We start from the raw sequence: 15,785 nt of genomic DNA on the forward strand, positions 1-15,785 counted from the left end.
GACCAATTCTATCAAACATTTAGAGAAGAGCTAACACCTATCCTTCTCAAACTCTTCCAAAATATAGCAGAGGGAGGAACACTCCCTAACTCATTCTACAGGGCCACCATCACCCTGATACAAAAAGCAGACAAGGATGTAACAAAGAAAGAAAACTACAGGCCAATATCACTGATGAACATAGATGCAAAAATCCTCCACAAAATACTAGCAAACAGAATCCAACAGCACATTAAAAGGATCACACACCATGATCAAGTGGGATTTATTGCAGGAATTCAAGGATTCTTCAATATATGCAAATCAATCAAAGTGATACACCATATTAACAAATTGAAGGATAAAAACCATATGATCATCTTAATAGATGCAGAAAAAGCTTTTGACAAAATTCAACACCGACTAATGATAAAAACTCTCCAGAAAGCAGGCATAGAGGGAACTTACCTCAACATAATAAAGGCCATATATGACAAACCCACAGCCAACATCGTTCTCAATGGTGAAAAACTGGAATTATTTCCACTAAGATCAGGAAAAAGACAAAGTTGCCCACTGTCACCAATATTATTCAACATAGTTTTGGAATTTTTAGCCACAGCAATCAGAGAAGAAAAAGAAATAAAAGGAATCCAAATCAGAAAAGAAGAAGTAAAACTGTCACTGTTTACAGATAACTTCATACTATACATAGAGAATCCTAAAGATGCTACCAGAAAACTACTAGAGGTAATTAATGAATTTAGTAAAGTAGCAGGATACAACATTAATGTACAGAAATCTCTTGCATTCCTATACACTAATGATGAAAAATTTGAAAGAGAAATTAAGGAAACACTGCCATTTACCACTGCAACAAAAAGAATAAAATACCTAGGAATAAATCCACCTAAGGAGACAAAAGACCTGTATGTAGAAAACTATAAGACACTGATAAAAGAAATAAAAGATGATACAAACAGATGGAGAGATATACCATGTTCTTGGATTGGAAGAATCAACATTGTGAAAATGACTATACTACCCAAAGCAATCTATAGAGTCAATGCAATCCCAATCAAACTGCCGATGGCATTTTTCACAGAACTAGAACAAAAAATTTCACAATTTGTATAGAAATACAGAAGACCCCAAACAGCCAGAGCAATCTTGAGAAAGAAAGATGGAGCTGGAAGAATCAGGCTCCCTGACTTCAGACTATACTACAAAGCCACGGTAATCAAGACAGTATGGTACTGGCACAAAACCAGAAATATAAATCAATGGAACAGGATAGAAAGCCCAGAGATAAACCCATGCACATATGGTCACCTTATCTTTGATAAAGGAGGCAAGAATATACAATGGAAAAAAGACAGCCCTTCAATAAGTGGTGCTGGGAAAACTGGACAGCTACATGTAAAAGAATGAAATTAGAACACTCCCTAACACCATGCACAAAAATAAACTCAAAATGGATTAAAGACCTAAATATAAGGCCAGACAGTATAAAACTTTTAGAGGAAAACATAGGTAGAAGACTCTTTGACACAAATCACAGCAAGATCCTCTTTGACCCACCTCCTAGAGAAATAGAAATAAAGACCAAAATAAACAAATGGGACCTAATGAAATTTAAAAGCTTTTGCACAGCAAAGGAAACTATAAACAAGACGAAAAGACAATCCTCAGAATGGGAGAAAACATTTGCAAACGAAGCAACTGACAAAGGATTAATCTCCAAAGTATACAAGCAGCTCATGCAGCTCAATAACAAAAAAACAAACAACCCAATTCAAAAATGGCCAGAAGACCTAAATAGACATTTTTCCAAAGAAGATATACAGATTGCCATCAAACACATGAAAGGATGCTCAACATCATTAATTATTAGAGAAATGCAAATCAACACTACAATGAGGTATCACCTCACACCAGTCAGAATGGCCATCATCAAAATATCTACAAACAACAAATGCTGAAGAGGTTGTGGAGAAAAGGGAACCCTCTTGCACTGTTGGTGGGAATGTAAATTGATACAGCCACTATGGAGAACAGTATGGAGGTTCCTTAAAAAACTAAAAATAGAACTACCATACGACTCAGCAATCCCACTACTGGGCATATACCCTGAGAAAACCATAATTCAAAAAGAGTCATGTACCAAAATGTTCACTGCAGCCCTATTTACAGTAGCCAGGATATGGAAGCAATCTAAGTGTCCATCGACAGATGAATGGATAAAGAAGATGTGGCACATATATACAATAGAATATTACTCTGTCATAAAAAGAAAAGAAATTGAGTTATTTATAGTGAGGTGGATGGATCTAGAGTCTGTCATACAGAGTGAAGCAAGTCAGAAAGAGAAAAACAAATACCGTATGCTAACACATATATATGGAATCTAAAAAAAAAAACAAATGGTCTGAAGAAACTAGGAGCAGGACAGGAATAAAGATGTAGACGTAGAGAAGGGACTTGAGGACAGAGGGAGGGGGAAAGGTAAGCTGGGACGAAGTGAAAGAGTGGCATGGACATATATACCCTACCAAATGTAAAATAGATAGCTAGTGGGAAGCAGCCACATAGCACAGGGAGATCAGCTCGGTACTTTGTGAACACCTAGAGGGGTGGGATAGGGAGTGTGGGAGGGAGACGTAAGAGGGAGGGGGATATATGTATACATATAGCTGATTCACTTTGTTATACAGCAGAAACTAACACAACAATGTAAAGCAATTATACTCCAATAAAGATGTTAAAAAGAAAAGATGTATTGAATTTTAGGGTAACCGCATGAAACAGTTATGAAATATTTATTCTTATTTATGGTCTTGTGGCAGACATAGAAATATGCATGCCCTCAGATTTCCAGCATAAGTGTGAACTAACTTTCCCTGAGGAAGATCTGCTAATTATTCACAAGTCTAAGTTTATCGGGTTGTATTCTATCAACAAAATAATCAGAGGAAATGTATTTTATGCTGATTATTTTCTTCTGTCCTGATTTCAAAGTCACACAAATGTATCATCAGAGATACATAGTTATGGAATAGAATAAAACAGGATTCCTCGTAACAACTAAAGTAGTAATAACTCAAATTGGATGCTGTGTCTAAAAGCATCTAATTCTCTAATCAAAATGCTGTTTTCTTCAGACTTTTCTCATTGAAGTCATTTTCAAATTCTTTAATAATATTATTACTTTTCTCTATACCCTGTGTTCATGGTTTTCTTCAAATTGTGATGTCTATGATAATCCTCATTTTCCATGCTATTATTGCTATTTAAAAACTACACAGCTGGACAATCTAGTAGACTAGTTGGGCCACCTTGAAAATTAATGCTCCCATCCTGAGCTCTAAATACATTAGCACATGTGGCTAAGGTTCATGCGTACCCAAAGAGCTTCCATAATATGTGTCATAAACTACCAAAGTTATTTTTTCCATGTCACCCTTCCCAAGTCTTAACCAAGAGTATTCACACGTAAATATTTTTAAACATGTGCCTGATCTGAGATTTTTAGATCATCTCCCAAAATCATAATGAAAGTATATTAATCATTCAACAATCAAAAAGTATTTATTTAGCACTTGGAGTGTGTGTGGGGGAGGGGAAGGGGTGGAGAGATTATTACTCAATAATTAAGATCGATTTTTTTCACATAATTGTGTCTCTTACATATCTAAAATTAGCCTTCCAAACATTAAACATTCTTTTTATTTCATCCATTTTTATTGGTCTATGATACCAAATATTCTTACACAGCCTAGACATTAATAATAGGAAAAACTTTTCCACTGTTAATCACCATACTGACCCATACTCCCAGGACACTTAACAACTAGTATTCAGATTCCCTGAGAAGATACACCCTGAGGAAGACACATCAGCCAAAAAAGAGATTCCAGCCACAAATCTGGGCTTTGGGAAAATAAAAAAATTTAACATCCTCATACCCACCAACAGAGAAATCGGCTTCATTTTCCAGTTTTCTGGGATTTGGAATATACTGTGGGGGGTTGTCATGTGATCCCATATAAATACAAACTAATCACATTGCAAAAACTGGACCAAGTTACACTTACTTGCATAGTACGTTCCAAAATTAAAATACATATCAAAGATATTGAGGAAAGTTGAGAGCGGTCTAAAGCAGTAACTATCAAAATGTTCTGGCTTGACTCAGAAGAGAAAGACAAATTTTACATCATGACGAATCATATATATATATATATATATATATATATATATATATATGTATATGTATATGTATATGTATATAACTAAAACCAAGTTTCACAAGATAGTATTTATCCTTACTTCATGTAATTCTATTTCACTGTTTTAGCTCTTTAGCTCATCAAATTGATTTCACAACAACTAACCACTAACCACTGAGAGCTACTTCTTGAAAAACAGCCATCTAAAGAGCAAAGAGGATAATATTTACTCTTTCCCAGAAATAATGGTATTTGATCTGAAACTGGTACTTATTTAACCTAAGATACGTTACAAATTGAAAACTACTCAAAGACGTTATAAATTGAACGTTTCAGGCTTTAACACAGTTTATTAAGATCAGATCCTCCAAGCCCCAAACTGTTGATGTCAGAAGTTTAGTTCCACTCAGAGTCCCCATTATCAAGAATTTCTGAAACTCCTAGGGTGAGTTTTGGATGTACCCAAGGATCAACCCCAGCTCTCGCTCACTGTCACAGCCAGCCAGACCCTGGACTCTACAGTTGCCACTTTGGTACCTCCTCTGCCACTGCAGGCAGAGCTTGTTATGCTCCAGCAGTAGGAGACAGAGAATTCTTTCCCTCCTACACCTATGGAACAAGGGAGAAGTCCAGGCGGAGAGTCAGCTGAGACAGGTCCCCCGCGTTACACCCACAGCCCTTTGCCTTCACTGGGTACCCACACTGCCCAGGTGGCTGTTCAGGATGGGTTCCAGAACCGGGAACACACTTTACCACACACCATTACTCCCCTCCCCTCTGCTCTGAGGCAGTCTCCTTGCTCCAGGATGAAGGTGAACCCTCTTTCAAGAGCTCCATCATCCCAGGACTTCCATAGTCCTCAGTCCTTCAGGCACATCTGATGTGACAACCCCAACTGTGGAGAGGATTCAAGCCTTTTCCCCAGGAAGCCCTTCAGACCCCATGTAAGTCACTGGGCATCTGGATTTAACTCCAGATGTTAGGCACATCTCAGTCTGGGTACAGCCCAGTCAGAACGTCTTGTAAACAGAATCTCCGTTCAACGTTCTATCTTTGAGAATCAGGCGCAAATCGAAGATACAGACACAAATTTCACCTGGAGAGTGGAATTTATCTCAAGGGGGTTATTTGGGGAGCTGATTCCAGCAAAGTCACTTCAAGACTTCTATCTGGCATCCAGCCACATCTTTTAGTCTAAGCCTTGCCTCTTTCCTGCTATCATGTTTCCAGGAATACAAATAATATTCTCTAAGAAGACTGTTAATTAGGAAGCATGGGTATCTAATTTGCCTATTTAGCACCCAAATACATTCATCCAGACCAGAAGTTGCAGTTAAAGTCAAACCCTTTTAGGTTCTTGGTCTGGTTTTCCTGCACAGCACAGCCTCTGAATCCAAAGGACAAGGGGGAGGAGAAGGAAAGTTTCTAAAAATGGTTCAGCTGGCTTCTCATACTTACTCCTAAAGAATATCTGGAAGCTAAGAAGCAAAATATGTGGATTACATTTTCTATTTAAAAAATAATGGAAAATACTACACAGTGTAATATATCGCATTGTTTCCATATTTTAATCTTAAACTGAGATGTTTTTATTTATTCACTCTCTAGAACAATCACCAACCCCCACCCCAATTTTGGGAACTTTATAATAGTGGTTTGTAGTTCACCCTGGGGGTTACAATAAAACTTCCCCTAAGAACTTGGAAATAAGGTTGGTAAGAATAGTCTCTGATAAACAAACTTTAAGATCAACACAATGACCAGAAGATAAGCAAAGTTACCTTTAAAGAAAAAGAGCAGTTCCAGGCCCTCTAGCTCATGGACCAAAATCCTTGCCAAAGAAGGAGTCAAACAGAAAGTGGGGTGGAAGGAAGACCAGCACAGCTACCTAGGCAGAATAGACTCCCCCAGGCAGACTCCCCAGACAAGAGGTCCAAGATTCTGAATCACACGCAGACTCTCCCTGACGGGAGAGTAATATCCCAAATGCACTTGGGCCTGATTCATCCGACACCATTGTCCTAATTCAATCCTCACCACGAAGGCGTCCTCCTGTGAATTCCAGTGCAAGCCTGCCTATGGGGAGAGAAGGCACTGACCAGAAAGATTTGGACTCATCTATCCAACCACAGATATGAACTGGTTTCCACCAAATGCCCAGCCCTTGCCCTAGGCAACAGGGATACAGTGGAGAATCAGACATTTGAGGTCCTTGGAGCTAATACAAATAAATAAATAAGGAAATTAAAGCTAGTGATAAGAACTATTACAGTAAAGGAAACTATAAACAAGACAAAAAGACGACCCTCAGAATGGGAGAAAATATTTGCAAACGAATCAACAGACAAAGGATTAATCTCAAAAATATATAAACAGCTCATGCAGCTGAATATTAAAAAAACAAACAACCCAATTCAAAAATGGGCAGAAGACCTAAATAGACATTTCTCCAAAGAAGATATACAGATGGCCAAGAGGCACATGAAAAGCTGTTCAACATCACTAATTATTAGAGAAATGCAAATCAAAACTACAATGAGGTATCACCTCACACCAGTTAGAATGGGCATCATCAGAAAATCTACAAACAACAAATGCTGGAGAGGGTGTGGAGAAAAGGGAACCCTCTTGCACTGTTGGTGGGATTGCAAATTGATACAGCCACTATGGAGAACAGTATGGAGGTTCCTTAAAGAACTAAAAATAGAATTAGCATATGACCCAGCAATCCCACTACTGGGCATATACCCAGAGAAAACCATAATTCAAAAAGACACATGCACCCCAATGTTCAGTGAAGCACTATTTACAATAGCCAGGTCATGGAAGCAACTTAAATGCCCACCGACAGACGAATGGATAAAGAAGTTGTGGTACATATATACAATGGAATATTACTCAGCCACAAAAAGGAACGAAATTGGGTCATTTGTAGAGACATGGACCTAGAGACTGTCATACAGAGTGAAGTAAGTCAGAAAGAGAAAAACAAATATCGTATATTAACGCATGTAAGTGGACTCCAGAAAAATGGTACAGATGAACCAGTTTGCAAGGCAGAAACAAAGACACAGATGTAGAGAACAAACGTATGGACACCAAGGGGTGAACACGGGGGATGCGGGGGAGAACTGGGAGATTGGGGTTGACATATATACACCAATATGTATAAAATAGATAATAAGTAAGAACCTGCTGTATAAAAAATAAATAAAAATTTTAAAAAATCTATCAAGGCATAAAATATTTCCGTCGCCTCCCCCAAATTCTTTTATGTTGCTTTTCCTTGCTCTCATCACACTGTTCTGGTTCTTTTTAACCTCAGATTAGTTTTCCCTGTTCTAGAACCTGATATAAATGGAATGATACAGGATGTATGTACTCTTTTGCATACTTTTTGTTTTGAGTTTCAACCATGTTGTTGCAGATATCTGCAGTTCGTGCTGTTTTATTACTAAATAGCAATCCATTTGTACAAATATAACACAACTTTCTTATTTATTTTCCTCTTGAAGGATACCTGAGCTTCAGACAGTTTTTTGCTATTATTTATAAAGCTGATATGAAAATTCTTAAACAAGTCTCTATGAACATATGCTTCCTTTTTCTTGGGTAAATACCTAGGAATGGAATTTCTGAGCTTATGGAATATATATGTTTAACTTTTGAGTAACTGACAGACCTTTTTTCAAACATGGTAATAGCATTGAAGAATTTTTGCCATTAACTGAGCTGAATAATGGACTAGATGATGGCTGGGGGAGGAGATGGGTGTTTTAAGAACAGGGGTTAGGAAGAGCTTCTTTGAGAAAGTGACATTAAATATAAAACCAGAGGAGGGAGCCCACCCTGAGCATTTTCCAAAAGCATTTCTCAACTAATTTTTTTTAAGTTATACATCAACAGGATGGCAGAGAAAACTGTGATGACAAGATTTAGAACAAGCACTGTGAAAGGGAGTCTGAGGCGTGTAGACGAGTTAGGTAAGGGTAGCTCCTTTTATGTGCTTGCCTCTCACGGAGCAGAGCACAGGCCCCTCCTCGCTCCCAACCCCTGCTCAGCCTTCTCCCAGGTTTGTGCCTCCAGATATTAGAACTTGGCTGCGCCGCTGGCCGACTGCTTGATGAGGATCCAGAATCTGCGAGGCAAAGCTAGAGCTAGGCAGAGGCAACAGGAAAAGCTGTGAGGCAAGAACTAGACTAACATTTCTTTTGAACTTTCAATCCGCTTGGAGCTTTATAAACAAGGGGAAAGTAACAGGAGACACGGCAAGAGAAGCAGGCAGGGGCAGAACCACAGGAAGAGGTTTGGGTTTTATTGTAAGCCAACAGGAAGCAAGGGAGTTACATGACTGGATTTACATTTTTAAAAGACCCCACTGGCTGCTGTGTAGAGAATAAACTGCAGGGTAGTAGAAGAGGCTCTAAAAGTAGCCCAGGCAAGCAGTGATGTGGCTTGACTAGGGTGGCAGCAGTAGCATAGGGGAGAAGTGAATGGATTTAGGGCATATTTTGGAGATGGATCCCCAGGACTTGTTAATAGACATATATGTGGGGCATGGAATCACACTTCGGCTTGGCAAAAAAGTGGTGCCTTTTACTGAAATTGGGAAGATGGGGTCGGGGAGGCATTCAGGGCTTTTCAATGGGCATATCAGTTTGAGATGCTCACTAGAGATACAAGATGTCTCTTAGGCAGTTGGGGCTCCTGGGAGAACACTGGGATGGATATATAAATTTAGAAATTATGTGCGCCTAGATGGTCCTTAAAGCCATGGCATTCCCATCCCTGCGATGGTTATTTTTCATAGTAAATTAATAAACTGAATAATTCACCAAGGCATGCAGCCAAGCGGGGATGCCCCATCGGAGATAGCTGGCCTTTCCCCGGCTGGGCCTGCCCCTCTGCTTTGCCATACACCTAACTTAAGAGCTGCTTCTACAAGGTTGTTTTGTTGTTGTTTTGATTCCACACATAAAATTCTGTGACCCAGTTCCCCTTTATTCTTGTGGATCAGTGTGGAAATCTGAAGAACTGACATGTATTTAAAATCTTTTTTTTTAATGTATCAAAGTGCTTATTTGGTTAAATTAAAAAATGTTACGCAAATAAAGGGAAAACTTAAATAAGCAGATTAGGAGACCCTAAACCCTTGTTAACAAGGCCATAGCTCACTGACCAGAGCTTGTCGACTTTGGCCTCAATGTGGAAGGGCTCTATTATTATAGAATATTCTAGAACATTCAGAGAATGTTGGTTAAGTCACTTGATGAAATAAGCATCAAAAAAGGAATGATAGAAATCCTAGAATTAAATTAACATACGACAATTTCACTTCATCCCTTTAGCTGCTATTGATGAACTACTATGTGACTACTGTGCTGACTTCCTGCCCTCCTGGGGCTCCTTTCTCAGCAGGGGAGACAGACCACACTGTGGGACAGAGCTGAACGGAGGCAGTGAGATGCCTTTTGAGTGAAGTGAGAAGGTGACAGGCAGTTCCAATGAGAAAAAGAAGCAAATTGCCCCACAGGGGATTTCTCAACACTAAACATAATCCCGGTTGACTGTACAAAAACGTTTACATTCCTATTTGGAATTAAAATTTAAGTTTTCACTTAAGTACTATATTGATGTAATTAAATGAAGTTAGTTGACACACTGTTTTCAGGTGCCCTTAGCATTTTTAGTGGAATCTTCTAAAGATATTTCCATTCCCCCCATTCTCCTTTCTCCATTCTACCACCTTTTCTGTGTAGATTTGAAAGATTTTAGAGAGCAACAGTCATCTTTCCTTGCAAACCCAATCCTGTATTTCTTTTAGGGAGCTACATAAGTAAGTGCAACATTAGAGGGAATGGAGGAGGGGGTGGGGTGCTGCGGAGCCCCCTGACTCCCATCTCACTGCAACCCGGAGGAGCTGGGGAGCTGCTCCTCTGATTAAAGGGACTGTGCTGCAGGAACTGAGAGACACAACTCCCTGCTGCCACGGTGGGGAAACCAGTCGGGCTGGCATTCCGTTAAAGCTCCGTCCCTTAAAGCGGGCTCCTAGCCACCTCTGATACCTTTCATGCTTGCTCCTTCCCAAGAACCCGAAGAAAGAAGGCCACCCAGGCCTGCTCAACCTGGGAGAAGCCCAGCCACCTTGGCATTCTGGCCCTTTTGTTTTTTCTCTCTCTCTTCAACCCCCTCCTTCCCTTTCTTGGACACTCTCTCTCATGGGGCGGCTGGGCCCAGGATCTGCTGAACCAGCCTGGGAAGGCTAAGCCAGCTCTGCTCTAGGCTTTGGGGCACATAACGCTCTCTTAATTGTCCTTTCCTCTCACGCTGATGGCTGCATCTTATGTCATTTAAGTATTAAGATGCAAGAATCTGTTTGGTCTTTGGTTTCAGATCATTTAAAATGAGCCAGCTGAGGTAGAGGAATTCTCCTTAGTATCTCATCTAACTGACTAGAAATTAACATTGGGGTTTGGGGCCAATGTCCTAATTGGTTATAAATCTGCCCTGCTTTGCCCACCATTGACCTGAGCATGTATTTCCCTCGGGGACCCGGAAGAGAGGAGTGGCTATGGCAGGGCAAGACTCACGGTATTTTGGGGTTCCTAGGCCAAAATCTCTATTAATAGCACTCTTTACTAGCATCTCCGTCTCATTATTATCAACGGTCAGGCTTTTTAACGGCTCTCTAAAAGTCACACACATTTTTTTAATGTCTAAACTTTAGATGAGCTGTTATAAAAGCACCTTTGTTCTGCATGATGTATTGTACCTTTTAGAATGTACTCATTCTAAAAGGAGAACACCGCCCTTCTCCATCATGCGAGAACCCACTGTTTGCCACAAAGGCAGCATCAACTTCAACAGAAGTTAGTAATCACATACATATACAATCACTGCTCAGTTTGATTTTTTACCTATGAGAGTCTTTGTTAAACCTTTTGTAATAAATATTTTTATTCTTTACTACTGATTTCTATGACATTGCGCAAAAATGCCACCCCCCCCCCATTTTTCCTCGCTTCTCCGCATTATCCCCTGGGGTCAGTTTTATTCTAGATGTTTAGCCCACAAAGTAAAACGAGGAAAGAATTCCACCCATGTTTATCTACAAAAATAATGGTTTCAAACCTGTTATTCTGTTTTTCTTCTTGGATGCTTTCTCCTTGAGAATTACAGAACTCAGGCTCTAGGCACTATAGCCACCTTCAGACTTCTGTCTGGAATGGACCTGAGCCCAGAGACCTTCCTTACCTTTAGTTGAACTAGATGCACATCCACATGCTTGCTGTCCGAGTCCTGCTGGACTGAATAGGTTAGGTCTCGGACCCTCTCTGAGGTCATCCGGAGCCAGGTCTCAATTTCAGGTAAGTGGAGGACAATCTTCCAGTCGGCCCCTGTATGCAGTGGGGGTGGCTTTTCGTACTGCTGGTCAGAATCCATGTCTTTCATTGCCTCTTCTCCCTCACCCTGCTCCACAGTGGGTGTCAAGTTGATGGCCATGGGTGAAGCATCAGTAGCCATGGGATCCAGGTCCTGTGACCTCAGAGGGGAAAGTGTCACGCTCATGGTTAACATGGAGAAGTCTAAGCCTTACTTCTTTCCAAAACAGCTGAAAGGCAAAAGGAAAAAAGAGAGCAAAAGTCAGACAAGATTCCCAAATAAAGGAATGGTACTTCACAGAAGAAGCAAGATTTCTAAATTAAGCCAAGTTTCTAAATTAAGAAACCATAGCTCATAACAAAAACAGAAAGAGGTGTTTTGAGTTTCTACCAACTAGACCCAAGACCCAGCATTTATCCAGCGATTTCTAAGCTATTGGAAGCATCCTTCCTATACTGGTTCAATAGGAACACAAAACGGTGTGGTACTGCCTATCCCAACATCCATTCTCACCTCATTCCTTAATAACAAATTCCTGATTTTCAGTTGTGCATGTTCCTGCCAAGAATTTAAAACTACATTCCCTATCTCCAACGGAGCTCACTGTGGTCATGTGGCTAAGTTCTGACCAATGAAGTGTATGGTTTCTTTTTAAGATAAAGTTGATTAGTTTACTAATGATCTAGCTATGTAATTTATCTTTCTTCTGTAACCAGTCTGATATAAAATAACAACTTTTAGGATCTTGTACTTTGAACACTTTAAATAGACATTATTTTTAGTTTCAAGAGAAAGTTCTTCAAAGCAATGGGTTTCTTTTCCTTTTCTAAGTCTTTTTCTAGTTCTATACATTCAAGTTAGTTTATAACCCCATTCTTCCAAAGATGAAAGGCGGCTGATCAAAATATGAAATTAAATGTGATTGTCAGAAAGTAGCTATATTTCTTTATATTCTTAAGATTAACTTAATAACAAAAACAAAATTATTTTACCTACAAACGTGGAAGGGAAAAGTCAAGAATGCTCCCAGTTTGACTAGGAATATGTAACCTTCCACACAGGAATGAGCACAGGGAATAAAAAGACTTGTTGAATTGACAAAAGCCTTAAGAATAAGTTATTCTCATGATATATTATTTCAGAAGCCTTCTAATGCTGTAGCATACTGCCTCTCCCCCGATTTCTTGAGCATTTTATTTTTAAATTAAATGATAAGGGGGTTTACAGATGAATTTTTGAAAACAAAGTTATATGCAAAGAGCAAACTATTATGTCACAAGGTAAGTTTATCACTTTGGTACCTGCCTTAGAGAATGGTTTTAGGCTTCAACAGCTTTCTACACCTGATTGCAAGAGGGGGAAATCCACGCCCCACATTTTTAACCACGCTTGCATACAGTCTTTAAAATAACAATAATACTAGACTTGACTATTTTTTGGAACCAATTAGAAGATATCAAAATTTCACTGGGAGGGATGAAGCTCCAGGAAGAGTGAGCTACCACACTACTTCTTAATAAACCATACCCTAGTCTCAGTCTCTGATTCTGATTTCCAGAAGCACTTTAAAAATTTTAATCAATTCACTGCCTTCTGGGGTGGTGAATCACTATTTAGAATCACTGTCCCAGAGAAGGAATCTGATACACAAAGGTTAATAAAGGTTTTTAATGCAAGGTCAAAGAACTAGTAATGAAGAAGTCACTGGTGTCACAGTGGTTCCCTCTTCTAAGAAACCAGACTCAAGCAAACCAGAAAACTAAGTGCCAGGCCAGTGTGAAATGAACCGTTTCACCTTCACCCACACACTCACTCGCTCCAAGCCCCTACCTAAGAGCCCTGTACAACTGTAAAACAATGCTTGGTCATTGTGCTTTCTCTGAAACCCCTAAATCGAGGCAAGGCCTCCTCTGAAATACATATCTTACTGTAAACTAAAGAACATACCAAAGAATTGGCTCAATGTAATTTATATCCCAACATACACTTCTATATATACTATCAGGCTGTGCACCAGGCAGGCACAGTGCAGTTTTGTGTGGTTTGGAGCAAGATGCTCCACGTTTGCGGGTCTCAGTTTCCTCAACTGTAAAATGACAAAATTGGACTAAATGATCAATAAGATTCCATCTGACCATGAGAATCTGTAATTACCTAGGGTTATTTATCCAGAGATTTCTAAGCTCTAGGGTTATTTATCCAGAGATTTCTAAGCTATTAGAAGCATCCTACCTATACTGAGAGCTATGTAGATACTAAAGGATGGACCTCCATTTCACCAAGCAGGCAAACGGCATCAATATTTGTCCTACTTAATGGAAAGAAATAAATTATTACCATGCAAACACATTTTGTAAATCATTATTTACACATTATATGTTGCTAATTCTTTCCAGAGGAATAAATATGGGAGATTCTTCCCTCTGGGAGTTTGCACTTAAGACTTAACACAGATGTGGTTATATATGCAAAGGACAAATAGAATAAAATAAAAACATTAAACAAAAATGTAGTTGGTGTGGGCTTCCCTGGTGGCACAATGGTAGAGAGTCCGCCTGCCGATGCAGGGGACACGGGTTCGTGCCCCAGTCCGGGAGGATCCCGCATGCCGCGGAGCGGCTGGGCCCGTGAGCCATGGCTGCTGGGCCTGCGCGTCCGGAGCCTGTGCTCCGCAACGGGAGAGGCCTTAGCAGTGAGAGGCCCGCGTACCGCAAAAAAAAAAAAAAAAAAAAAATGTAGCTGGTGTGCATCACACATGAGTAAAGGGCAAGGAAACCTTATATTCAAGCTGCCAAGGCAAAAGTTACCTGCATCTACAAAATTTCAACCTGCATGTGATGTTTCCATATTTAGCTGATCAGACTGTAAACAAGAGAATTTCCATAACACAAAACAGTGAAGCAAAGCAACGCTTTACTCAAGTTTTATTTCAACTTCTGTCTATTTACTTTCCTTCACATACAGCTTTGTCCCTGGGGAAGGAATACCGTATGTGTCATAACAGCATAGCAAGCCCAGGAAGTGGCATAAAATTGATTAATTACTTATTTTCATGGAAACTAATTACTATAAACATTTAATTTTCAATTCCAGTAGTTCACATTTAGATGTACCACCCATGGATAACCAACCTGTATTTCTGATTTTCACAAAAGCACGTCTGATTTCCAAGATAAATTTATACTTTAAAGGAAAACTGCCTCATATTGTAGAGATCTACAATAACAATCTTTGTGTGTATTTTTCCTGCCCTTATCATGACTATTCAAGCTTGCTTTCCCATCAAATTAATTACTCCATTTGAATATGCAAACAAATAGTAGGAAATTCAACACAACTCTATATATCTTCTAAATTCTAAGTTTTCTATTTTTTTTTTATGCAAGGATCCATGCAATAAGATTCCTTTCTAGTCACAGAGAAATTTGAAAAAAAAAAAAAAGCCAGTAGACAACAACTTCTGACAATGCAAATGAAGCACTGACTCAAGTACATACAGATACACATGCAGTTATATCTCTGGCTGCAAAGCTGCATGAGAGGAGGGAACAACCAGCTTTCTGGAACCCAATGACCTCCTGTTCTCCACCCACCCCTCTGCCCCCATCAAATGCTTATCTGTGGCCACGTTTCCAGCATTAGAGATAATACCACCTTGAACTCAGCTGCTGTTAAAAATAACACAGATCAAATCCTTTCCTTTCCACAAACCCAAAGAAGATTCAACATTTAAGGTGCAAAAGCCAAAAGCAGTAAAGATTTTAAAGGTTTTTTTTAAAAAATTTGTGCTAAGGCTTTTCTCACCACACTCTATCATCCTACAGAAACAGAAGAAACATACCATGGCTTGCTTACTAACCAAGGACTGGTGCTGCTACCTCCCTGACAGTCCACAAATTTTCAGTCGAAACCTGACGTTAGCAGAATACATTCAATTTGAATAAGACATTTAAATCATGAGCATGCCCTTCGACCAAACTAGGAAGCAAAAAATGCAGCTACACACCCATCAAAACTGCCCACCTCTTTCTCCCTTCTCTTGTGATTGTCTCTCTTAAATAAAAGGACGGAAAAGCTGGAAATCAGCTGACTGTACTCACTGTAAATGCTTTTGTCCCTAAAGGTCCTTCAGGATTAAGTGCCTGGCTCCTCCTCCTCTCGCCCCCTCGGGTTCTCTTCTTGTAGCCAAACAAG

At 39.6% G+C, this 15,785-nt stretch overlaps 1 protein-coding gene across 3 annotated transcripts in view; it reads right to left on the bottom strand.

Moving 5' to 3' along the window:
- Positions 1–11,816, bottom strand: part of AKAP6 (A-kinase anchoring protein 6) — a gene marked incomplete at its 5' end in the record, with an annotated part of 374,977 nt that extends 363,161 nt beyond the window's left edge. For 2 of the 3 annotated variants that reach the window (XM_082648924.1, XM_082648923.1), the window contains one exon: positions 11,463–11,786. In XM_082648924.1, coding sequence (XP_082505050.1) covers positions 11,463–11,786 — 324 coding nt within the window. Of the gene's footprint in view, positions 1–11,462 lie in introns of all 3 variants that reach the window. The other variant, XM_082648925.1, reaches the window with a different exon arrangement.
- Positions 11,817–15,785: the final 3,969 nt, after the last annotated feature.

The sequence above is a fragment of the Grampus griseus genome (assembly GCF_964374135.1).
Source record: "Grampus griseus genome assembly, chromosome: 2".
Taxonomy (NCBI): domain Eukaryota; kingdom Metazoa; phylum Chordata; class Mammalia; order Artiodactyla; family Delphinidae; genus Grampus; species Grampus griseus.